The 25,856-nt window shown below is 48.5% G+C and overlaps 1 protein-coding gene and 1 long non-coding RNA gene across 2 annotated transcripts in view; one reads left to right on the plus strand and one right to left on the minus strand.

Moving 5' to 3' along the window:
• Positions 1 to 528: 528 nt before the first annotated feature.
• Positions 529 to 2,943, plus strand: SOX21 (SRY-box transcription factor 21). Its single transcript, XM_031466206.2, has one exon. The coding sequence runs from the start codon at positions 1,973 to 1,975 to the stop codon at positions 2,801 to 2,803; it is 831 nt and encodes a 276-aa protein (XP_031322066.2). The 5' UTR covers positions 529 to 1,972; the 3' UTR covers positions 2,804 to 2,943.
• A 10,725-nt stretch (positions 2,944 to 13,668) lies between these two features.
• Positions 13,669 to 25,856, minus strand: part of LOC135322728 (uncharacterized) — a 50,327-nt gene continuing 38,139 nt past the window's right edge. The window contains exon 3 of the long non-coding RNA XR_010383500.1: positions 13,669 to 13,691. This is a non-coding gene — a long non-coding RNA (uncharacterized LOC135322728). The remainder of the gene's footprint in view (positions 13,692 to 25,856) is intronic.

Below are 25,856 nucleotides of genomic sequence, written 5' to 3' on the forward strand. Positions count from 1 at the left end.
GTTATTTTTCACTCCACTACCTCTAACTGGGTGTATCACCAGTGCGAGAAAATTCGGGAAGCATCTGTTGCAAGTAACATCTGGACCTCCAAGGAGAATGAGGAATGTCTTGCTAGGGAAAGTCTTCAACATTTTCTAGGGTGCATCCCCTTTTCCTCCGAATCTTACGAGGCTCTCCATCTCCTCGTGAGCGCCTCCTTCCTCCTGGCAGAGGATCCCAGAGTCGCGACCAGTGCTGCTCCGGCCGGCCAGGACAGCCAGGATGAACTAAGGGTTGCCAACGCCAAATAGTGCACAGACTCCCCGGCCCGCTCCGGACTCTCCACTCGCCGAAACCTGCTCTCCAGTGAAAAGGGGTGGGAGGAGGCGTTTGGGGGATGAGGGCGGAGGGGATCCTCGTTAATTCGCGGTCCTGGGGGTGTGGGAGCGGGAGGAGGCTCCGCTGGTCCCTCCTCCCTCCTGGAGTCCTGGGCTCCACCTCCTCCGCATGCCCCCAGATATACACACACTCAGCCGCGGCTGGACATGCACACCCAGCGCCGGCTCCGGGCGCGCGCACACGCAGGTAGCGACACTCACCTGGGCCCGAGCTCACGGCTCCTGCCTCCTCGGGAGCCGCGGCCTGGGCCGGAAAGGGGCCCACTGCGCTGCTGGAGTTGGGGAAGCGGGAGCACCCCCAAAGCGGACCTGCGAATTGAGGTGATGGCGCGTTTTCCTTAAACCCCCTTCTCCCCACTCCTGCACCTCTGCCTGCTCGTCTCCGGCCGGAGAAGCCTGGAGAGGGGGGCCCCGGGGGCGGTGCACACTCGGGCGCACTCTCCTAGGCGAGCGCCGCGAGAGGGGCGCGGCGGCGCCGGCGCAGGAAACTTGGGCGAAGTTAGTTGGAAGTGCCAGGCCGCGGCCTCGAGGAGCCAGGAGGGAACGCGGTCCGTGCGGGGCCCCCGCGCAGAGCCGAAGCAGGGCTGCCCCCCACCCGGCGCGCTCCGGGAGCTTGAGTCGGCCGGCGCGCCAGGAGGGGCTTGGAGCCAGCGGAGCCACCGGAGCCAGCATGGCCCGGGGGACGGCGAGACGCGGCGCCTCGGCGAGCCGGGAGGATTTCCTTTGAGGCCCGGCGATCCCAGGCTTGCTCAAGCCTCATCCAACCTCCTTCCTTGACCGGCAACCGAGAGGAAGGAAGACCCACGAGGCAGGTGCTGGGGCGCGGACGCCCCCCTCCACAAAAAAAGCCCCAGCCCACTGAGGGGGGGTTCTCATCAGCACTCCCTGCCTACCCCGAGTGAGGAAGATCGTCTGGTGCTGCTGTATTTGTATTTATATGCATTGCTGCGCTCTGCGTTCCCGTGGTGCGTCCGGGACCCTCCTCCGGCTCCCCCCTCCTCTTCCTCCTCCGGGGCTACCTCCCCTCCTCCCCCACCCCCATCTGCTACTGTCAAATGAGAAAGTCACCGAGGAGAACCCAAACACTCCAGCCGCCGAGAGCCCCCTTTGGCACTTGGCAGCACGCGGCAGCTGATTCCTCGGCTCAACTTGGTGGAGCCTACGCGACGCAACTTTTCGGGCTGCTGTGCATTTAGGAGAGAAAAGACCGAGGAGGGGGAGAACGTTGCCGGGCGGCGGCCACCTGCGGGGAGTTCGCAAGCGAACGCAACCGGAGAGGAAGGACAAAAAGAAAGCAAAGAGCAAACTGCCACCGCGGGGTGGGGGTACCGCCGAGAAGTTACCGTGCCCCGGAGAGGATTTTCCCAAGGGTTTGGCCGGAGAGAGCAGGGCGGCCCGGGGCGCGGCGCGGCCCTGCGCTGGTCCCCTGGCCCCCTCCTCCCGGACAGGAGCGACACCGGGGTGCGAAGTGGGGCGCGGCGAGCGCGGCGGGCCGAACGGGTCCCCGCGGACAGCAAACATTGATTTCCTCCAGGCCGAGAGCGACGGCCCGGGCGGCGGCGGCGGCGGGCTGCAGCCGCGGCACGGCGAGAGCATGTCCAAGCCCGTGGACCACGTCAAGCGGCCCATGAACGCCTTCATGGTGTGGTCGCGGGCTCAGCGGCGCAAGATGGCCCAGGAGAACCCGAAGATGCACAACTCGGAGATCAGCAAGCGCCTGGGCGCCGAGTGGAAGCTGCTCACCGAGTCGGAGAAGCGGCCGTTCATCGACGAGGCGAAGCGCCTGCGCGCCATGCACATGAAGGAGCACCCCGACTACAAGTACCGGCCGCGGCGAAAGCCCAAGACACTGCTCAAGAAGGACAAGTTTGCCTTCCCGGTGCCCTACGGCCTGAGCGGCGTGGCCGACGCCGAGCACCCGGCGCTCAAGGCGGGTGCCGGGCTGCACGCGGGCGCAGGCGGCGGCCTGGTGCCCGAGTCGCTGCTAGCTAACCCCGAGAAGGCGGCCGCCGCCGCCGCCGCGGCTGCCGCGCGCGTCTTCTTCCCGCAGTCGGCCGCCGCCGCAGCCGCCGCGGCCGCCGCCGCCGCCGCCGGCAGCCCCTACTCGTTGCTCGACCTGGGCTCCAAGATGGCAGAGATCTCGTCGTCGTCGTCCGGCCTCCCGTACGCGTCGTCGCTGGGCTACCCGACTGCGGGCGCGGGCGCCTTTCACGGCGCGGCGGCGGCGGCTGCAGCGGCGGCCGCGGCCGCCGGGGGGCACACGCACTCGCACCCCAGCCCGGGCAACCCGGGCTACATGATACCTTGCAACTGCAGCGCGTGGCCCAGCCCCGGGCTGCAGCCGCCGCTCGCCTACATTCTGCTGCCGGGCATGGGCAAGCCTCAGCTGGACCCCTACCCCGCGGCCTACGCCGCCGCGCTATGACCCCGCGGGGCCGCCTCGCGAGGACCAGTGTGCACACGTGTACATATGTATAGGTACGAACTCTGCGGCCTCCCCGCGTGCCCTCCCTCGACGGGGGCCCCGGTTTGTATGTACATACGATGTATAGGTGCCAGGCGGAGGCCGAGATGCAAGTCGGGGCGCGAGTGGCCGAGCGCGCAAGTGCGCGGGCGAGTGTGCGTGTGAATTCACAGGATCATTTCAGACTCGCACTCCGGCAGACAACTTTAAAGAGGGCGGTTGTATCCGGCAGCAGTTGATGTTTGCTTTGCACTTCGGAACCTGTTGCGTTTTGGCCCACAGAGGTGGAGGAGAAACTTTTTGACATGTTGGGCTCTCCAGTTTTCTTTGTTGGAAGTTTACTGTCGGTTTTGTTTTTGTTTCCCATTATCGTTCTTTTATTATTATTCTTTTCTCCTGGTCTGTGTTGCATGCACTCTGTTCAAATGTTAGGTCTGAAATGGTTGGCGCAAGGGAAAAGCTGATCTGTGTCATTAGTTTCTTGGACCGGGATGCCTCTGAGCAACCTTGCTCCCTATTTGTACTATTTGAACTTTGCAAATCTCTGTTCTCTCAAGCAGAACCCCCAGACCGGATTCATTCTTGACCAGTGACCGGCTCGAATCTGGCCTTTTGTGTGTGAGATGATCACGGTTTCTTTTGTTTATCATGCCATATGCAAATCAGAGCAAGAGCTCTTTCTTCAGAGCAAGGAATGCAAACAAGAATATGTGTGAGATAAAAAGTTGTCAGTTGGATTTTATACCTTAAAAAAAAAAAAAAAACTTGCTAGAAGTCTCCCAAAGTCCACTCGCTTGGATTTCTGACACAGTTTACACAGAAAGAGAAAAGGCACTGTTCCTATTTTCCTCTTGTGGCTGAGTTTCACCTTAAGACTGTAAATGTGTATATGTCCTTGAAAGCATTACGTCTGAAAATGTGTTATTTGCGTTGCCCTAAATTTGAGTCGGTTTTAGACTCAAAAGCATTTTGAGCAAATGTCAAAGTTAACTTTTAAAAATTGCGGGACTATTTCAGAATCGCAATTTTATCTAAGATTAAATCAGACTTTTTTGTCTGAGTGGTAATTATATATTTATTATTTAGCAAAACTGGAAAAAAAAACCCCAGAATTGTTTTGACAGATGTCTCTCTTCAGCTAGCATTTCTCCACCAACTCAAACCGTTTAAATGTGTTTTGGAGTTCCCTACCTAATTAGTTTATTTTTTAGACCACCTGCAATTCATTTGCAAATTATGATAAATTTCCCTCTAAACACATTTTAGAGGGAAAAAACCTCATTTATAGTTTTTTTTTTGTTTCTTTTAAAATGTATATATTTTGACTAATGTTTGTGAATGAAGTTGGCTAACATGTATTTAGTTTCATTTTGGCTTTATGTAATATAAAGTTTTAAAAAGTTTTTAAGTATTGGTTTTAACCTTTATGTGTAAATGGTTTCCTTGTGTGATCTTCTAATTTAATATTAGACGTCTAAACTATATCTGTAAATTAGAATCCGACTATCAATCTGTTCATTTTTTTTGAACAAAGAGTTTAAATAAAGCCTGAACCAGGGAAAAGAGAAAATCCTCTATTTCTTGTTGAGTTCCTAACAAGATTTTTATCTGAATTGCCCTTATGTGCCTGGTCCAGGTGAAGTGTAAGGTATCCTCCAAAGGCAGCCTTTGTTTCACTTTTGAATAGATTTACTAGGAAATCTAAATCAAACCATTGTTATTCAGAGCCAAAAACCTGATTTATCACATTTTTAATCGTGAATAGGAAAGGAGATAAAAAAAAAAACAAACAAAAAACCAAGTAGTTGTATTATCTTGGGGGGAAAAAAGGCATTCATGAACCAGTAGAACAGAGCCCATTGAAAACATCCAGACCGTTCAAAGCATTTCACTAGTTTCCAGTAACATTTTAAGAGGAGAAAGTTGCCTGACCACTTTATCTTGTTAGTAGGAGAGCCCTACCACTTAAATCAGTGTAATTTGTTCATGTATCTTTGGCATATTCCTTATTTACACCCTAAGATTTTATTTGTAAGGATAATGACTGCTAACGACATTGTACAACTTTTGGCCTCTTTAAAGCTTTATTCTGTCATGCTAGTGGCATTAAAACAGAAATATAACAAATTCTAATGGAGAGGGTTAAATTTCTAAGGCTAGACAAGTTTCCACCAGAGGAAAGTTGGAAATCATGAAGGATTTTAATTTTGGAACGCCAGGAAGAAAATCAGATGAAAAAAAATTAACTGGAGGGAGACCTTTATTTATGCCCTATCAAGATAGAAATTCTCAAGATACAAGACTCAACTAGTCCTAGTTTCCCCACTGACAGAGACCGTCTCTGGAGTTCCATGTCTTTATAAGCGACCCAACTCTTTAAAGTCATTGTTTTCCCCCAACGGAATAATATTTTAAGAACCATGAAAAGTTTTGGAAATGTGAGAAATAGGCTCTGCTGGTTTGACCCTGATTCACTAATTAAAACGATCCCTCTCCTGTTATTCCCCGAGCTCTTTGCAATATTATAAGTTAATTCATATGGTTCTGAGCGATTATGCAAAACTAATTTGGACTGTCCAGGGGTAATTATCCCTGACACGGTTAATTAAATCCTTTCAAGGCTTCGTCTTTCCCTTTTGTAGCAGCCCATCACTTCACAACACGGAACTTCCTGCGGCTCTCTGGAAATCACCCCAGCCCTAAATCTTCGTTACCTCCCTGAGCCTTCCAACTCGGCCCCACCGGCTCGAAGATTCCCCGCCCCCTCCCATGCCTTCCCCTTTTCCTAAAGATCAGCGTGTTTTGGGAGCAACGCTCCGTAGTTTTGATGGATGCGAAGACTAGACAGATGTGGAGGGAGAGGGGAAGGATGCCGGGGGGGGGGGGGCGGTGAGCACACAAAGTCACATCGCCAACAGATTGTGCGGCTGTTTGAGAAGTCCACAGGCCCACAGGGGTGACTAGTTTATCACTCCTCGGACTCCAGTGGTCTTGCTAACAACTGGCACCTGGTGAAAGTCTCCCTCCAAGTTAGACTGTGCAGAAAGTAAGGGGGAGCGACTTGGGAGCTAGAGGGCGTAGAGAAAGGGCCGGGTGTGTGCGTAGGAGTCAGAAAGTGACCCACAAATACAGCGCTGGGACTAGGCACAGAGCTGCCGCCGCCTCCAAATTTCTGGCTATATCCATCTCTCTCTATTTTCTCTCCCCTCTCCTTCTTAACTTCTTTTTGCTCTTCTCCATTTCCGTTTCTTCTTAAGGTTTAAAAAAACCGCGACATTCATTTCTTAGATTGTCACGGTTGCTTAAGGGCTTTAAACAAGCCTTACATCCGAGGGGCCAGGCGTGTTGCCCTCCGGCTTTGGGCAAACAGGTGGAATTGTTCTGTTGGAACCATAAGGACCAGAGCTGCGGGAAGCTGCCGTGCGAGGGATGGCTTCCGGGGTGCAGTGGGACTGGCCGCTGCTGTCACTTCATTTGACAATTTCCTCCTCCCCTTCTCTCCCCACCCCACCTCCCCTCAAGAAACTAGGACAAAACAGCGCAGATCTCCCTTTCACCCCCAGGCTCTCGGTAGCCTAGGCTAGGGGAGCAGAAGATGCAGAGAAGATTCGGCCGTCTTCCGGGAGCAGATAGGTACCGGCGCGCCAGCCAATCAGAGCGCGGCTCTGCCGCTCCGGCCGCCGCCGCACCCTCCAGGCGAGTGAAGTTCCCGCAACTCGCCCGCCCTGCCGAAGAGTCCGTGTTTTTCTTGCGCCCACAGCCCTGCGGAGGCAGGAGGAGCACCATCCAAACTTTATTAATCTCTCCCCGTTCTTTTTCCCTCAGCCTAGTGCATCTCAAAGGTCAGCCCTCTTCTTTTAAAAGACTGATATTATTAATTCGCTGACAATCCCTCCACACCCCCCCCCCCAATTCTTTTTCTCTCTCTTGAAGGAAAAAAAGGGGGGAGGGATAGTGAAAAGAGCTTTTTTTTTTTTTTTTGTCCTTCAGTGGGAGCGTTTAGACAGTCGAGGAGGTTTTGTCCGGGAACAAAACGCAGGGTTGGGAGGTTTTGTGAGAGTGTTGTTTGTTGAAGTGGAGCTAAGAAAAAGCGGCGGCTTTCTCCTCATTGTGAAGAAACCAATCAGTGGTATTTGGAAAACTGTTAGCATTGTGCACTTCTTCTGTGTCCATTGTGAGGCGTTTCTTTTCACAAGGTTTTTTTTTCAGCCGATCCAGCTGGCCGGAATGAATAGCGGTGCAATGTGTACACGCTTTGTCCCTCCGGCCTTCAAGTAGCCCCCATTGAATAGACTAAGTTGACACTGCGTGACAGTGAAACAACATAATAAAAAATACATGAGCCCCTGAATAGGAGCAGGCGCATAAATAAATAAAATGGGTGACCAAAACTGGATAAACTGAATGACAAAACGGTGAAAGGGGAACAAAAAGATATTTAACACGCTAGATTAGCATTAGAATGCGATCTACAAGGCAGAACAATTGATGAATAGGTTTACCGGCCAAGAAAGAAATGGACTAAATGCCCTTTGAATAGATATGCTTTTTGCAAGGGCTTTGAATAGATATGCTTTTTGCAAGGGCTGAAAGGGAAAAGGTAAAGATGAAGCTATGCAAATGAGCGGGAGAACTTTTTATATATATTCTTTAAACACACACACACTGCGGGAGGAGAGTGCTGCCTCGGGGTGTTTATAGAAGCAATAATTGCCATTATTAGCATTGTCTGCCACAGATAGAAATTGAACAGGTTGGGATAATACAGGGTAGCAGTAATTATGCTTCTAATTAATTGTCCTTTCCTACTTGAAAAAAGAAAAAAGGAAAGGAGAAGTAAAAGTTATGCAGAAGTTATGTTTCCTTGTGTCCATTCGCCCAGTGTTGGAATCCGGGAAGCAGCAAGTCTGGCAATTCCAAGAAGCATGCTGATTTTAGAACATTCCAGGGAGCCAGTCCTTAGACTCTGGGTTTGGGGCCTGATTTCCATTTATGCTGCATTTTGGAGAGTCTAATGCAGTGTCTGGTACATGGTGGGGGCTGAATGAATAGTTGTGGAATGAATGAATGAATATAAATTTAACGGAGGAACCCTGACCTCCTACAGATGTGGGGGAGGGGAATACCAAGAGTGGCTTTCGCCTTTCACCGCCCCACCCCCTCCTTATCTAGGGACTTGGCCCAGGAGAGAAGGTCGTCACCACTTTTTTGAGGATTTTGCCTTCAGCCTACCTGGGCCGCTGGCAAAGATGTGAAAACCAAGCAACTAACGACTAATGCCCCCCATTCCATCTCTGTCCTCACCCCCAAATCCACCCCAAAGCCAGAGCTTGTGAGGAGCCCCACCTGACTGCGTAGAAATATTGTACCCACCCCACCTTAAAGAATTAGAATACACTTAAAGCATAGCTCTTTCTCTCGGATTACTCTCCTTTATCACCCACCCCTTTAATTCCCTTCTGACTGTAAGCCTCTGACTGAAACCCACGCGACACGGAACCTCCGGGCTGAATTGCCGACGGAGGCAGGGCGCGAACCCGCGGAGATCTGGGCTGTGCTCAAGTTCCCTCCGCTGCCCTGGAGGCTGGAGTCGGTAACCTGTTCAATTGTTTTGTCTTCGATAGTTGGTCGCCAGGCCTGCCCGGCCGCTGGGCCACCCAGCCGTCGAACTTTCCAGCGGCTTTCAGCGCTGCCCTAACTTAAATGAATAATGCAAATTATAGACGGCCCGGCTGACAAGTCCCTGCGAGCGCGCGGAGGCTCAGAAGGCGCTCTGAGCAGCAGCTCTCCCCACCTCCCCGACGGCCGACGGGAAGCTGGGTTTTGAGAAGCAGTCACAACTGCTTCTGAATCGCTGTAACAAAAAGGGAGGGGGATAGAATCCCAAACTCTAAAAGCAGTGTTCTCCCCCTCCTGCCCACTTTTTCTTATTTAAAGAAGCAATTGATCCTTACCAAGCGACCGGGGACCGCGCATAAGCTTCGCATTATTTTAAAGTGTAACCGGAGCCTTCACGGTTTCAGCTTCACTTAGAACATGCAAGTTCCTAGAAATTGACAAGTCTGAAAAACTTGCAAAGAGCTCTATCCGGATAAACCCATTAGGAGTCACTTTGAGGAGATAAAACTCACAGCGATTCGGGGTGATGGGCATTTGTAGGGAGACAGCGACCTGTTGGATTAGGTTTCCAGGTTCAAGGTGGGCACTGGGCCTTTGGCCACCGCCGCGGCGCAGAACAGGGAAGTCGTACCCACGAGGCAAAGAGTTCAATGTCCTCACTTTTGTGACACCCCCCCCCCCAGCTCTCCACCCTAGCCTCTCACTGCATGCTTTGTCAGGTAGACTCCATCACCCTTGCAGTGGCCTCCCCATCATTCACACTTGATTGGAGGAAATAAAATCGGCTTTGGCTTTTTAATTCCTTTTGAAGATGTCTCTACCTGATTTCTACCTCCTTTAGGCTCCTCGCTTGATTGGGGGATGGGTTGTTTAGGGACTTTTTGACAAACAGAAGAAGTTAGGTATTAATGTTACCACCCATTTGCTCTCCTTGAATATATTGATTATCATATTAGCCGAGGACTTGGAGACACATGGCCTATTATTCATTTCAAGCCTCTAGGCAAAGAATTCTCCTACTGAGATCAACCAGTAAAACCAGATTTCTTAAGGGAAATTACGAGGTCGTCTTCAGACTCTTTACGGAAAGAAATGACTGGATTGTCAATTTCACTTGAGCACCCTCCTCTCTACCCACTTTGCCCCCACCATTTTATTTCGGGATCACCCCAAGGTAATTAGCCACTGGCAGAAAGCTTAAAATCCTAAAAGAGGTGCAGCCTAGGATAACAGACACCAAGTGAGGCTTTTCAGATCAGTTGCTCCACAGGGGCTACCTTTTCATAAGGTCAGGAGTGGAGAGAAGTCTGTTTGCAGAAGAGGGAATATCTTTAAAAAGGCTCTTAGTGGTGTGTGTGGGGGGGGCGCGAGTAGGTAAGCTTCCTACATTGTCACCACCGTGACATTCGCAGGGACCCTAGCCTGTCCTCCATGGAGTCCCCTGCAGGTACTGCCACTGAGTTCAGGGTACCCTTTACACACACACACACACACACACACACACACACACACTCCTGGTTTGGAGCGGACTTGGGTTTATCACCATATGGTAAACCCCAGGCTTGGGCGTAGTCTCCGAGATTCCGACAGACTGGAGATCTATGAGGACAGCAGGAGATGCGGGAATTTGTGTGCAATCAGAACCGCGCCCAAACACACACGAATTCTGCCCAACAAACGTTTGCGCACCCGCTCTCCCTCGCTCTCTCCCACTTGGCTGAAGTTTTGTTAAGGGTGTTTGTTTTTAACTGGATCATCTAAATGGCGTAGATGTCCTTCCTCTGCCTAGACCGGCTCAGTGACGAAGAGTGAGACAACGCACGTAGAGCCCGGGAGAGAAGATGTAGAAGCACCTCAGGGAAGCCCTGGAAAAGGGGGTGCAAGAAGGGAGCTAGGGAGGATAAAAGAAAAAAAAATCAGAAAAAGAACAGAACTGCAGCACTAGTGACACTCCCTCTTGCCCTCAGGTTCAACACCTGGGGAAGGCGCTGCCAGGGCTGATGAGCGACGGGCCACGCGGAATTGCAGGAGGAGGTGAAGGACCTCAGACCTTAGCCGCCCCCAACCCTAACTCCTCCGCAAGGGCCCCGCCGATTTAGCCCCAGTTGAGAAAAGAGACTGCCCGGTTGAGGAAGGAAAGCAATGGGAGGCGATGATCACGCGGGTTCTGGAAGGTTCCGCGTGGAACTGAGGGATTCGGAAGCCCGGGAGAGCCTTGAATGTCCCCCTACCCTAAACTCCGCGATCCCTTCTTCTGCGGCGGGAGCCACTTTAGAAAGATGAGTCTCTGAAATTGGGTCCGATCTCTCGCCCACGATTTTAACCGCTGCAAACCCACAGTGGAAAACATTTTGCGCGTCCTGAAACTTTAAAGAAAATCAAATCACAATTACTGTAAGACTTTAGAAGGGTCTGTGCCCACGAGGGACTGTGCAACTAAAGCTCCTTTTCCTTCCCGGGAAATTTGCCCCTGATAGACCCTCTGGACTACCCGGAGCTCCTTCCCAGCTCCAGGGGTGAGGCAAGAGCCTAAGGCAGAAATGAGGCCCTTCGCCCATCACCCTCCTCAGCCCCCACCCCACCTCCCGCTGCTCGCAGCGGGGGTGGGCGGGACAAAGGCACCGACAGCTTTGCCCCAGACCAAGGCTTCCTTGGCGCTTCCAGAGCCCAACTTGCTCTTCCTCCTTTGCAGGGACTCGGTTTTCTCCTGCAAACCTAGACTGGAGTAGGTAGTTAGAACGGCTGATTAATATGTATCCGAACGGAATGTTGAAGGCCGCGTGAATAAACATGAGCCCGCGGCGGTGGCGGCGCCCACCGGCTCCCCTCCGCCTCCCCGCCGCCTCTCCCGGCGCTGGGGGACGGAACAGGCTAGGCTCACATTCCTGATAGGCGGGGACCTTGGTCTGTGAGAGCCAACTGGTCAATCTGCGCCCCCATGCTTGGTGCACATCCCAACCTGGGTGCCCGGAGCATGGCACAGATCCTCGCGCACTTACTCCCCAGGATCTGTGAACAACGCTTTCTTTCTTCCTAGAAAGCTACCTCGACTTCTGTTACAGAGGTGCACACTTCGGGAATCTGATGGGGGCGTGAAGAGTGTTCGCTTCATTCCGCGAGTTTTGGGCAAGCGTCACCTCTGCGCAAAACTGGGGAACCCTGAACTTGTCCTCGGGTGCGGCGTTTGGAGGTCGTGACCCACATGCGGGAAGGAAAACGTCGAGCTGCGGATTCCAGCAAGCGGAAGACGGTGGTTTTATGTCGATGAAAAGATGCGCGGCCGCAGGTCATAATTACCCACCCAGTGCACTTCCAAAGTCCCCATCACCTCCCACTCGGAAAAGCCGCCCTTGGGCCTCTTTGTCTCCCTGGAGCCAGGGAGTCTTGCCTCTGGCAGCTGTGGAAGTGACAGAGCTGAGGGTACATGTAGGTCTCGCGGGTTCACCACCGCCCCCGCCCATGGCCCCCCACGTCTGTCTCCGCTCCTGCACACGCTGGGCCACAGGCCTCAGTCCGGCCTGAATCCGCGCCCGCGGCCCAGCGCAGACCTGGGGTTCAGAAGGAGGATTAGCCAGATCCTGGCCTCGATGGGCCTTAGGCCTTCCTCCAGCCTCAGACTTCCGCAGCTGCGTAAACGCCAGCGCCACACTTCGCACCCAGGCTGCCACCTTCGCCCCAACCTCGGGTATAAGCAAAGCACAGCTGGCTTCCGCAGCCCCAGGACCGCGAGCTCCGCGCAATGTCCCTGAGGGGCGCAGAGAAGCGCGGAAGGGTGAAAAGCGCTTTCGACGACCAGCAAGCGCGGGTGGTTTCAGTGGATGGGGTGAGCTCCCGCCCAGGGCAAGCGCGCTCCCAGGAGCCTTTTCCGTAGAGCTTGTCCGAGGTTACGAGAATGCGGCCCACAAAATAAGAGCAGGGTTTATCTTCCTGCTAAAGCTTTGGGGAGATCAAGCCCCAGTTTCGATCCGATCACACGACAAGAGGCTTTATCGAAAAGTGTTCCCTGAAAACCATGACTTTCCTCTGCTATGGGCTTGGAGCATCTATTTACCCGTTCGCCCCTGCCTATGTCTCGGGCCGCCTTCACCAGTGAAGTGGATGTAAAGGCCGCTCCAGTCCCCGACTGCTCTTTTTCCTGCAGGAAGAACAGTGGCTAGTAGTTCTAGGAGGCAGGGCAAGACTTGGAGTATTCTGGATGGTTCTGTTGGCTAAGGAATGCTCCCTGCTGGGAAAAGTCTCTCAGGAGGAGGTCTGAAGTAGGTGAGGAGAAGGGACCAGGGGGCCTGGATTAAAAGATGGGAGGCAAAGCTGGACATAACGCATCTGGGAGAGATCTCACATACGATAGCGAGGCAGAGAACTCTTAATCATTCCGGCGTGGGAATGAGCCCCTAGGAGCAACTGCTATTCCTGAGCTCCTATTTTGTGCCAGGTGAGCCTCTCAGATGCCCAAGGCCAGGAAGCATCATACTCTGTGTGAATGGCGCCCTCTAGAAGCCATTTCCCCTATTTCTCTCTCACCTTCCAGAAGAGTATTTCCTATTTACAGATGAGGGGGAGCTTTCCGGAGGTGAGTAGTGGAGCTAGGACTGTAGACCGTATCTGCCTGCCCCCCGGAGCCCAAACTCTTTTATTCACTTTGCTGCCTTTCATCCCCCAACCCCTGTCTAAGGAACGAATCTTCCACAATCTTAGCAACAGTTAAGACTTCCTCCCCTGACATCCTTGAAAATCAAAACTGCAGCCCCTTGATAGATTGCTGCTTCCGGTGTACCCCCCTCTCTGAGTTGAAATCCACTCTATCATGACTGCCAGCAGTTGGGTCTGGGGATACTGTGAGTGAAGATTAAATGTTTGTCCCACTTTTCTGCTTTAACAAACCATCAGAAAGCCTTTCCCCTTGAACCACAAATGTCCAGTGGCAAAGGCTTCTGGCTTAATACGACTTTTGAAAAGTAGGAGAAACCCTGCATGCAAACCCAGCTGGTGAGCAGACTCTTCAGATGGTGACTCACCATTTCTTCTCTCTCCCTCCTTTTTCTTCTCTCTCCTTCTCCTCCTCGTTTCCTCCTCCTGCTCATAGTTCCTCGTGGGTCTGCTGACATTTTTCTGAGTTCTGGTAAGCAAAACTGTGAGGAAACCCTGGTGTGATGCTTTAAATGCTTCCTTGTTAAGGTTTGAGAGGGTAGAGAGCGGTGCTGTGCGGGGCTTAGAATTCTTCTGGCTCCACCTAAGGATCAAACAGAGGAACAAAGGAAAACGATCCTAGGTTCGCCACGTTATCTCCTGTCGTTCTCCAAGGTGCTCAGTGCTAATGAGTGAATACCTTCGCCACCGCCACCACAGCTACCTACCCACCAGCTCCGTGTCCACAAACACTGCCTTCTCTCTTGTGACTACAGATGAACAATCCCTGCTCCCCGCTAGTGCCAGCCTCTCTACTGAGGCACAAAACCCATCCCCTCTCTGATAGACAGCCTCTCAGATGCCCCCAGTGATCCCCACTTCCTAGAATTCAGGCTTTTGTGTTACCCTCTCCCTTTGAGCGTGGGCTAGAGCAAGTGATTTGCTTCTAACAAGTAAAATATGGCAGAGTGATGGGATGGCACTTCCTGATTAAGTTACGAAAACAATGACTCCCACCACCACGACCCCTTCTCTTAGCTCTTGCTCTGAAGTCAACCACCAGTAGAGTGAGTGATGTGGAAATGGATCCTCACACAGTCAAGCCTGGAGATGAGGGCAGCACCACTGACACCTTGATGGCAGCCTTGGGAGAGATACTGAGCCAGAGGCCCTCAACACACCCCCCTGGAACCCTGCCTGACCCATGGGAATCATGAGATAATCAATGGATCCTTTTAAGCCATTAGGTTTGAGGATGATTTGTTATGCAGCAAGAAATAACTAATACACCACGTGACATTCTAGATATGGCTCCAGAACATCTTTCCCCTTTTCTCCTGCAAAATCAAAAATTTCCCCTCACTACTGAATCATTCTTGTCAGCATTTTTTTAAAAAAAATGCTATCATTTCAAAAAATGAAAACAACTCTCATGACCCCATTTTCTCCTCAAGCTACCATACCATTCTTTGTTTCCCTTTACAGTGAATTCATTTAAAAACAAAAGATGTCTATATTCCTTAGCTCTAATTCCTTGATTCCTCTTTTCTCTTAAATTTCCTCCAGTAAAGGTTTGTCCCCTCTGCCCCCAACACCTCTCCATCAAAGTCTGCTCTGATCCAGGTCACCAGTGACTTCCTAAATCTAATGATCAAAGTCAGTTCTCATCTACTGTGATCTACAGCATTTGATGAAGTTGGTCACTCTCTCCTCCTCAAAGCTACTTGGCTGCCTGGGCACCACACTCACCTGGTTTTTCTACCTCCTCACTGGACATTCTGCCATTTTCCCTTCCTGGTTCTACTTCTCTCCAATCTCTTATCAAGTTTTATCAGGAAAGATAGGAACTCATTCAATATTCTCTGCTATAGACTGAATGTCTGTGTTCCTCTCAAATTCATAGGTTAAATCCTAAAGCCCAATGGGAAGTGACTGGGTCATGAGGGTGGGGCCCTCATGAATGGGGTTAGTGCCAAGAGATTTCAGAGAGCATCCTTGCCCCTTCTGCCATATGAGGACACAGTCAGAAGATGGCTCTCTGTGAACCAGGAAGTGGGCCCTGACTAGACACTGAATCTGCTGGCAGTATCAGTCAGTATGAGCAAGAGTAAGCTGACACAACATGTAAGCCCTTAATCTCAGTGGCTTACCACAACAAAAATTTATTTTTGCTCCAACATGGGTTAGCAGTGAGGACTGCATTCATCCAGACTGACAGAGATTCCATCTTGTCCTATGTTTCCATCTTGACTACCTCAGCAGGGGAATACAGCATAACAATCACACACTGGCTCTTAAAGTTGCTCACCAAAAATTATACAAATCACTTCTCACAGTTTTTGAGTCAAAGTAAGTCTCATGGCCACACCAAACCTCAAAGAGGGCCCAGAAGTATAATCCTACCATGTGCCTAGAAGGTAGAGAACCAGAAATATTTGATGAACTGCACTACTGACCACTCCAATAGCTTTTATGTTAAACATCCTCAATCCTAAAAGAAAACATTACCAGCTGGGCACCATTCTATTAAGAGACAATGTTATCTGGGAGAAAATGTGACTAAATCACCACTGACTTAACCAGTGGTCTTTTTCCCTTCCCTAATTGAGAAGACTTCCCATTGCTTCACAAGTACAGCCAACTTTGGGAAAGTCTTGTGATGTTTGCAGCCCTGCCTTTCTTCTCAGGCTTTGATTAAAAAAAAAAAAAAAAAAAAAAAAGGTCCACCTCCTCTCTGAATACACAAATGGATCTGCTGCTGCTGAGGATTTCTGGAAGGTCCAAAACCACACCACATGATTTTAAACTGTACTTCTGCAAGGGCTTTAATAGAGTTTCTTATTTCCTGTGCTTGTGTAAAAAAAAAAAAAAATAGGAGGGGGGAGCAAATGGTAGCCCCAGCTTTTCCTTCACATCTTTCCAATCTTATCTCTACCTTCTCCACACATAGACGTACATTAATCCTTATACACACATTAAATGGCTCTCTTTTAGGACCTTGTATTATATTCTCCTACCTTTGTCCTCCCTCCAAAGTCTTACACATCTTTCAAAGATCTGCTCAAATTTTATTTTTTCCCCCTAGATCTCGTACTCTGCCAACTGTTGATACCATTTGGGATTTTTCTTCCCCTTCTGTTTTTCTTTGTATTTTTGTTTTTCTATTAGGCATTTACTGGCTTAACTGAATTTAGTGATTCTCTCGCTTTGTCTGGATTGACAAAATTGTCCAAAAAGCAGAGGTATCTTACTTACCTTTGTATATAACACAGCCCTTCTCCTTCCCTCAGTGCCTAGCTCAGACTCTGGCCCTCAATAAACATTTGTAATAATTGACTCTGCCCTGGGTTGGAGTATCTCTTAACACCTTCTGGACCTGCAAACAACTGGAAACACTGGGAGTTTAATCACTCAGTGTTCTCTTTTCTTCTGCTCTTACTATGTGGATTCTCACAATGAGCTCTTCAGTCACTTTAAATCTAAATGCCAAATCTACTTCAAAGACGCCTAAAGCTTAGCATTTAAACACTTAAGTCATAAATCCTCTGGGCTCATATCTTGTCTTTCTTGTCCATGTCTTTTGGAGCATATAAGGGACTGAACGGAGGAGATCACTCAATACACAAAGCAAGAAGAATCTGTATTAGCTGGGGTGATTAATGTGAGCTGCTATAACAAACAGCCCCCAAATCTCAGTGGCTTAACACAATAAAAGTTTATTTTTCATGCATATCACAGTTCAAGGCAGGACATTTGGCTCCTAAGTAATGACTCAGGACCCAGAATTTTTGCATTTTGTTGCAAAGCTGTCACCTAATGCCTTCTGGATTCTCTGCATCTAGCTGACTGACATGCAGAGACAGCCCATGGCTCTTGCAGGGATTTTACAGCCATGCCTGGGACTTTGGTTCACATTTTTATGGCCAATGTGTCAACCTGATTACAAGGAATTCTACGATATATAATTTACTGGTGTGCTAACACAAAGAAAAGAAAGCTGGTGAACATCTACCCTGTTTCTTCCAAGAAGAAAGGTATTTCTTCACTTTACAATGTCGAGACACCGCTCCAACACTTCTCAGAACAGGGAGATAAAAATCCATATAAAGGGGGTACAGGGAATTCCACCATAATGACAATTAACTTCTACCCCTCTCTATTTTCCACAAAACCCAGAATTCACTCATGCTCCAGAAAAAAAAAAAAAAAAAACAAGAGCTAGGTAGAGAGCCTCTTCCATCAGATCCTGCTCATCTCTTCCTGAACCCAGGCTACAAGAAATGTTCTAAAAGAGTGGTTTCTCTACCCTGGCAAAGCATCAGAATCAGTGTGAGCTTTTGAACCATTACACTCAAACGTCTCTGAAGATCTATCGAGTAAGAATGTCCCAGAACTAGGGCTCAGGCATGTATGTCTCTGAAACTTTCCCCTGATGATCTGGTACACACCCAGGATTGACAACAATTGTTCAGACCTGAGAATAGAGTGTCCAGTAAGACCCACAATCAGATCATGGTAATGTTTTATTCTGTAGTAAAGTTTTATGAATTTTCTTGGCAAATAAATAAACAAACAGAAACCAAAATATCTTGCCTCTCAATTCAGTTTTTTTTTAAAATTATATTAGTGAAGACAACATGGTGGAAATGAAAAAGAACAAAACTAGAAGCCAGAAGATCTGGTTCCACACATTTTCATTTATGTTACCTTGGATAAGTCACTTGCCCTCTCAGAGTTTTTGTTTTCTTATCTATTAAATGTCAACATCTTGACCTATCACCAGTCTTCAGCATAGATGAGTACTCTCCCCTCCCAAAACACTTTCTTCAATTTGCCTCCAGGATCCCACTCTCTCTTGGCTTTCCTCCTGTCCACTCCTTCCTCTCTCCTTTTTCTGGTTTCTCCTCTTTTTGCTAGCTTTAAATGTTAGGGTGCCCTAGGGCTCAATCCTTGGGCCTCTCCTAGTCTCTGCCAACACTAATTTCCTTGGTGATTTTATTAGTTTTCTATTATAGCATAATAAACTACCACAAATTAAGTGGCTTACAAGGACATTCATTTTCAGCTCATGGTTCTCTAGGTCAGAAGTCCAGGCATGCTACGGCTGGGTCCTCTGTTCAAGGTCTCAAAAACTGAAGTTAAACGGTCAGTTGTGATGAGTTCTCATCTGGAGGCTCTAGAGAAGAACCTGCTTCCAAGCTCAGTCAGGTTGCTGGCAGAATTCAGTTCCATGAGATTGTAGGATTGAGGTCCTGGCCTCTTGTTAGCTGTCAGCTGGGAGCTGCTCTCAGCTCCTCAAACCTGCCCATATTCCTTGCCACATGGACCCTGGCTTCCAACTTCAAAGCTGGCAGTGCAGAATTTCTTATGCATGGAATGCCTCTTGCTTTAAATTTCTCTCTTCTTCTGTCTCTATCTGCTAGAGCTAGATTCAAAGGACTCATGGCATTAGGTCAAGCCCATTTGATTATCTCCTTTGAATTAACTCAAAGTCAACTGATTAGTAACTGTTATGCACAAAATATTTGTGCCCCACTGCCCAGCCAATTTATATGTTGAGTTCCTAACTTCTAATGTGATGGTATTTGAAAATGGGGCCTTTGGGAGGTAATCAGGGTTAGAGGAAGTCATGAGGATGGGTCCCTCATGATGGTAATTAGTGCCCTTATAGGAAGAGATTCCAAAGACTTTCTCCCCCACAACCGCCATCCTCTCTCACTGCCATGAAGGGACACAGGGAGAAGTGGCCATCTGTAAGCTGGGAAGAGAGTTCTCCCCAGAAACTGACCATGCTAGCACCCTGATCTCAGACTTCTTTTCTCCAGAACTTCAAGAAAATAAATTTCTTTTGTTTAATCCACCCAGTCTGTGGTATTTTGTTATGGCAGCCCAAGCAGACTAATACAGTAACTTAATTAAACCTGCAAAATCCCTTTTGCCATACACTGTAACATAATCACAGGAGTAAAATCTGATCATATTCACAGGTTCCTTCCACAGTCAAGGGGAGGAGCTTTTTAAAAGGGCTATATCATGGTGTGATGTTAGAATTCCATTTACCACAGTAACCTCATCTAGTCTGATGGCTTTAAAAATCATTCACACGTGATTCTCAAATTTATTTCCCCAATCTAGACCTGTCCCAAAACCTAGATTTATCTAACTACCTCCTAGATATTTCCACTTGGATGTTTACAGGCACCTCAAACATCACATAAACGCAACCAAAGCTCAGCATCTTCCCACCCAGACTTGCTCCTCCCATAATCTTTCCCATCTCAGTGAGTGGCAGCTCCAGCTTTCCAGTTGCTCAGGTGAAAAACCTTGGAGCCATCTTTGAATCCTTCTTTTATTTAATATCCTAAATTTCATCAGTTGGGAAATTCTCCAGGGTCTAGCTTTAAAGGTCCAAACCATCAGCATCTCTCACGTAAATTATTGCAATAACCCCTAACAAATCACCACTAAATGTAGTAGCCACTTAAAAGAACACCCATTTATTATCTCACAGTTGTGCAGGTCAGTGTTTTGGGGGTTTAGCTGGGTTCTCTGCTCAGGGTCCTACAAGGCCGGAATCAAGGCATCAGCTGGCTTGGGCTCTTATCTGGAGGCTATGAAAGGAGACTCCATTTCCAGCTCCTTAAGATTGTTGGCAGGATGTAGTTGCTTCTCATGGTTTCCTATCCACAAAGAAGACCAAGTCCCTTATGCACTGCATCTCCCTGCCTTCTCTTTCTGCCTCATTTCTCTAACTCTGGCTGAAGAAAAGTCTCTGCTTTTAAAGTCTCTTGTGTTTAGATTGCACCCATCTGGATAGCCCAGGACGATCTCCCTATTTTAAAGTCCATAACTTTAGTTGCACCTGAGTTCCTCTGGCCATGTAATGTAATGAATTCCCATGTTCCAGGGACCATGGATGTGTGTGTGTGAACGTGGATACAGTGTGAACGTGGCGGGATCATTCTGCCTGCCCTAGCTCCTAAACTGGCCCTGCTGCTCACATCTTGTTCCCCTGCAGCCTGTTCTCAACACAGCGGACAGACCTGCAGTGACTTCCCATTTCACTCAGAGCAAATTCACATCTTCACCATGTGCCACGTGCCCTACACAAGACTCCCTTATTCCTTTTCCGAGCTTTATTTTTCTCTATAGCACTTTTTACTATCACAAATAGCAAATATTTGATCTTTCTTTATTGCAAGCACTAATGAAAGCCCTATAGAGATTTTTGTCCATTTTGTTCACTGCTTTATCTCCAATGCCTAGACCAGTGCCTGACACACAAAAGGCACCCAGCAAAATCTTCCAGCTGATGGGATACATGAGTATAGAATGAGGACACCTGCCCTACACAGAGGAAATGTGGGTTGGGGACTGGGGGCAGGGGGTTGGACCTTACATCTTATGGGGTGCCCTCTATTTGTCAGACAAAACTGTAAGCTCCATGAAGACCAGGCTGGTGTCACATCAGAGGACCCAGCACAATGCAGATTCTCGCTAAATACTTGCTGAATAATGTTGATGTCACTGTGCTAGATTCTGCAAGTACCTTATCTCAGCTGACCCACCTGTGAAATATTATTAATTTCATTTGGCCACCTTAACCCTCTTTATAGAGTGAGCCGAGTGAGTCATTAGTGTGAGAGTATATTGATTTTGAGGGGTCTAAGTATTTCTGGAATGACACTTTGGGTCATCCAGTCCACCTTTACATCACATGCAGGCTTCCCTTCCACAGATGTGCACATTTTTAAAAGCATTTCTTGTTGGGAAGACAGCATGGCATGGTGGCAAGAGTGTGGAGTCAGCAGGGAAACCTCTGACCATCACCTCTGAGCAGCCATGTGACCTTGGGGTGGTTCCATAACCTTGCTAAGCCTCCGTTCTTACTTCTTGAAGTAGGGCTAATCATTGCACTTTGAGGGGATATTGTGAGGATTAAATGAGATAACAGAGGTGAAAACTCCCAGCAGAACGTCTGCTCCATGAGCAGGTACACAATAACGTGAGTTTCCTTCCTTCCTTTATGAGAGCCCAAATCCACCTCTCTGTGGTGTTTACCCTCTGACGCGAGCGCTGCTCTCGGGAGCAGTGGGGAATGAAACGGCTCTCTTCCAAACAGCTTTCAAAGGCAGTTATCGTGTTCCCCCTCAATCTTCTCTTTCTAAAGGTGAAAATGCTCAGTTCATTCAACCATTCCTCATGAAAACTGGTTTTGATTTCTAAATGCACACTAGGTTGACAACATAGCTTCTGAACTGTGCTAAGTGCCATGGAGGCAGGCTTTTTTTTTTTTTTTTTTTTTTTTGCCTTTTTAGTTCTTGGTGTACCCCCAGCACCTGGAAAAGTGCCTAGCACATAATAGGCCCTCAATAAATATCTGTTTATAAAAATGATGAATCTACAGAAGTGGTCTGTATTGTCCTTTTCTGGGCATCATTCTGCTTTTAATGCCAGCTGTCCTTCTCAAGTCTCAATGGGTTCTAAGTAAAGTAGAAATCCAAACTAGTTTTTTAAAAGATAATTTCTTGGACAATACCCTTAAGGTTTCTCAACTAGAAAAGTTGAAGTCTGTACCACACAATTCCCGGGGACCCTACCGATTCTATGTTTTGGTTGCTGCCACTTGTTAAAAAATTTAAATGTAACTCTCATAACTTAAAACTCACCATTTAAAGTGTACAATCCAGCGGTATTTAGTATATCCACAGAGTTGTGCAACCATCACCACTGTCTCATCCCAGAACACTTCCATAACCTCAAAAAGAAACCCTGTTCCTCTTCGCAGTCAGTCTCAATGCCCTGGTCCTTTCCCTGGCAACCACAAATCTACTTTCTGTTTCTATGGATTTGCTTATCCTGTCCCTTTTATACAAGTGAATCACACACTCTGTGGCCTTTTGTGTCTGGCTTATTTCATTTAGCATAATGCTTTCAAGGTCCATCAATGTCACATGTTCTCTTTTTTATGGCTCAATACTATTCCACTGCATGTATATATCATATTTTGTTTATCCATTCATTTGTAGATGGACATTTGGGTTGTTTCCACTTTTGAGCTATTATGACTAATGCCTCTATGAACATGTATGTACAAGTTTTTGTGTGGATTTATGTTTTCAATTATCTTGAGTATTTACTTAGAAATGGAATGGATGAGGGATAGGGTAACTATATGTTTAACATTTTAAGGAACTGCCAAACTGTTTTCCACAGTGACTGCACCATTTCGCATTCCCACTTGCAATATATGAAGTTTCCAATTTCTCCACATCCTTGCCAACACTTGTTATTTTCAGTTTCATTGATTCTAGCCATCCTAGTGAGTGTGAAGCGGGGTCTCACTGGGACATTTGGTTTGGTTGTCTCTTCTAAGTCCAAAAGTTTAAAGATGCTCCTTTCAAATGTCCATGTCATCCTCTTTGTCTTCATATTAACCATACATTTGTTAAACAATTTTAAAACTTAATTTCTGTTTCCAACTTGCATGACTTCTTGGAATAACAAGTTTGTTAAATGTACTCTCTGCCTAAAATAATGCTTGCTTTTGTCATAAAAAAGAACTAGTTCCACTCTCATAAGTTATGCCTCAGTCCTAATCATACATTAGTTGAGGGTTTTTATACTCAACCCTTCCTCACTCTTCAAGGTTCTGTGGATATAATGTGCCCTGCCAGGGTCTGTCTACGGAGAGGTCTGAGTTTCTCAGTGTGCTGTGCGGTTCTGGCTACAGGGAGATGCTCTAAGTCAAAACTGAGATGCAGGAGGACAAAGAGGTACCATGACATTTTCATCCTCTCATAACTTCTTGTAGAGATAAAAGTCAAGCCTTGGTCAAATAATCCTGGACCACAAATTACACGGTGGGGAAAGGTCAACCAAGGACCACACACAATTAGTATGACACAGTGGCTTTCAATCGGGACATTTCTGCCCCCCCAGGGAGCATTTGGAAATGCCTGGAGACATTTTTTGGTTGTCTGCTGGCATCTAGTGGGTAGAGGACAGGTGCGTCGCTAAGCATCCTAGAATGCACAAGACAGCTTCCAACAACAAAGAGCTATCTGGCTCCAAATGTCAACAGTGTGAGGCTGAGAAACCCTGGTGTAATAGGATATCAAAGATGGCTTGTCCTAGCTTTGATTTCCAGCATATTTCACAGGCTTTAGTTGACCTATTTGGTTCAACTAACTGAACTCTAGCTGAACAACTAACTCTAGCTGAACCCAGGTGATAGCAGAGAACAGATTTTCATATTTCTATTAACAAGCAGTACTCAAAATTCCAACGGTAAAATTAAAAGAAAAGAAGAAAAGAAATCCCACCAGTGACTGCAGTGAACTCTAGCCATCTATGAAATATATATTGATAGGTTCTGGAGGGTAAGTGCAGACGTGTGTGTGTGTGTGTCTGTGTGTGTGTGTGTCTGTGTGTGTATTCTATGCAAAAATCACTGCCATATAAAGAAGCGTACCTAGACAAAAAAAGGAAAAATATACAGTGCATCTGGCATCTAACAGATGTTTATATTCACAGCTACTCTGTGTTAATTCTGCATGATTTTTCTTAAAAAGAGCTCCCAGTTGTAGAGACTTCATGTCCCACAGTCAGTCTTCAGAGTCCGTGATCTTAAACAGCAGAACTTTCTGCCTTTCCCCACCCACCAGCTGCAGACCTGCTTATAATTCAACCTGATCCACCCCTGCTCCCGCCCACTGCACACCAGCGTGGTCTCCCCACTCTTCCTGCTCCATGGATTACCAACAACCTCGATTTAGCAAATCCAAGCAATGGTCAGCTCTCAGCCCTTGTGCTGCTCAACCCTCTGTTGCATTTTACACAGTCGCCTTTTCCCGCCTTCTGGAACCTCTCTTGGCTTTCAGGACACCGTGCCCTTCTGGTTTCCTTCCTCCCTCTCTATCTGCCGCCTGCCTCCTCAGCTGCTTCTCCTCCTGCCTCACACCTCTTCTGTATCTTCTCACTTTCTCCCTCTGCGATCCCGCTCCAGAGGATCTTATCTGGTCCCACGGCTTTCAGTGCCACACAGATTCTTGCAATCCTCAAGTCACCAGCCTCGACGTGTCCCCAGGACTCTGACTCGCTTGCCCAGCATTCTGCCCGACTTTCTCGCTCTCTGCACATCTAAGAGGCATCACATCCAAAACTGCACCTTTGACCATCCCCTGCCTTGACCTGCTCTCCCCTCCGGCCCTTTTCATCGCAGGGAGTGAGACTGTCAGCTACAGGACCTGGCTGTTCAAGCCCTCAAATCCTAACCGTCAACCTTACATTTAATCTCTAGATCCAAGTCCATTAACAACATCTCTTGGCTCTTTTTTCCAAACTTATCCAGCATCTAGCCACTTCTCTCCAGCTCCAGTCCCCTCTTACCTGGTCACTGCTGCAGTCTCAAATGAGTCTCCCTGCTTCCTCCCCGCCCTGCTGTGGCGCACAGTCACTGTCAGTCGTGTCTAATCAGATGCCCTGCTCTACTGGGCACTAGCACCCCCTTCTCCGGCCCGACTCCCTCGTCTCTCCTGCTTGGGCACATGCTCCAGCCACCCTGGCCCTTCCCTGACTTGGACACACCGAGCTCAACCTGCCCTGGCGTTTGTACTTGCTGTCCTCTCTGCCTGGAAAGCTCGTCCTCAGGATCTTCTCGTGGCTGACTTCTCACTGTCGCCATCTCTTCAGAGAGGCCTTTGCAAAGCAGCCAGCTCGAAACCCACATAAACTTGTTTTAATTCTCTTCAATGTGCTTATTACTCTCTGATACATCCTAATTTATTTGTTTATGGCCTGTCTCCCTCCTACAATGGAAACTCCATGAGAACAGAGACTTGGTATGTTTTATTCACCCCTGTTCCTACAACATTCGATAAACATTTGTAAAAGTGGTTGGATGAATGAACCCTGGGGATGGGAAAACTGAGGCACAGGGTTAAGTCCCAAGGCCAAGGTACTACAGCTACAGGGGGCAGGGTTTGAACCAGGCAATCAGTCTTCAGAGCCCACAATCTATCTTAACTACTGTAACATCCTGCCTTTCTCCACCCGCGGGCACAGACCTGGTTGTAACTAGAGCCCAGCAGGGTGGAAGAAAGGAGGATGGACCCAGGGTGCCTCCTCTGCCTGGGACCCAGGGACACCCTACCTGGAACACAAGGAGATAAACCCCCTAGTGGGGTCTGTTCTCAAATACTAGAAGGTGGGATATGAGTGCGCTTGTATCCACTCCCATTCTGCTAGAACCGTCTTTGCCCTTTTAAGACAAGCCTGCAGCTGACTTGGACCTACCCGCTCATCAAGGCTTTCCACGGACTCTGAGCAGATGTGAAAGTCATCCTCATCTTCACCCAAACTCAGAACCAAACAAAGTCCACCTCACAGCGAGCAGGAGGTGGACGCCACACGCTGCCAGTCTGGTATTTACAAGGTCCCCTCCCAAGGGCAGCTGGGGAGCCAGCCGCCCATCCCTGCTACACCCTCTGCCACCAGCGTCCCGAGAGAGCAGTTTCCTGTCCCTTCAAGCGGCACACACTTTCAGAAAGTGGTCTCAGGGGTCCCGAGTCTGAGGTAATTTGTTTTCGCTGCATTTGATGGAATATTGTGGCCTGTACTTCCCAGGGCCTAAGTCACTCCCTGAAGTCAAGTTTGCCCGTGGGGTGGCTTTCTCATACAGTTAATGTACGGAGGCACCGCGGGGGAATTGACTCTTGTTAATTTGAATAGTTCACAGTACCTTCATCCCACTTCACCCTCCACGGTT

The sequence above is a fragment of the Camelus dromedarius genome, chromosome 13 (genome assembly GCF_036321535.1).
Source record: "Camelus dromedarius isolate mCamDro1 chromosome 13, mCamDro1.pat, whole genome shotgun sequence".
NCBI lineage: Eukaryota > Metazoa > Chordata > Mammalia > Artiodactyla > Camelidae > Camelus > Camelus dromedarius.

What these genes read in the sequence shown, in the direction of transcription:
- SOX21 (XM_031466206.2), top strand. Translation starts at nt 1,973, where the DNA reads ATGTCCAAGCCCGTGGACCACGTCAAGCGGCCCATGAACGCCTTCATG.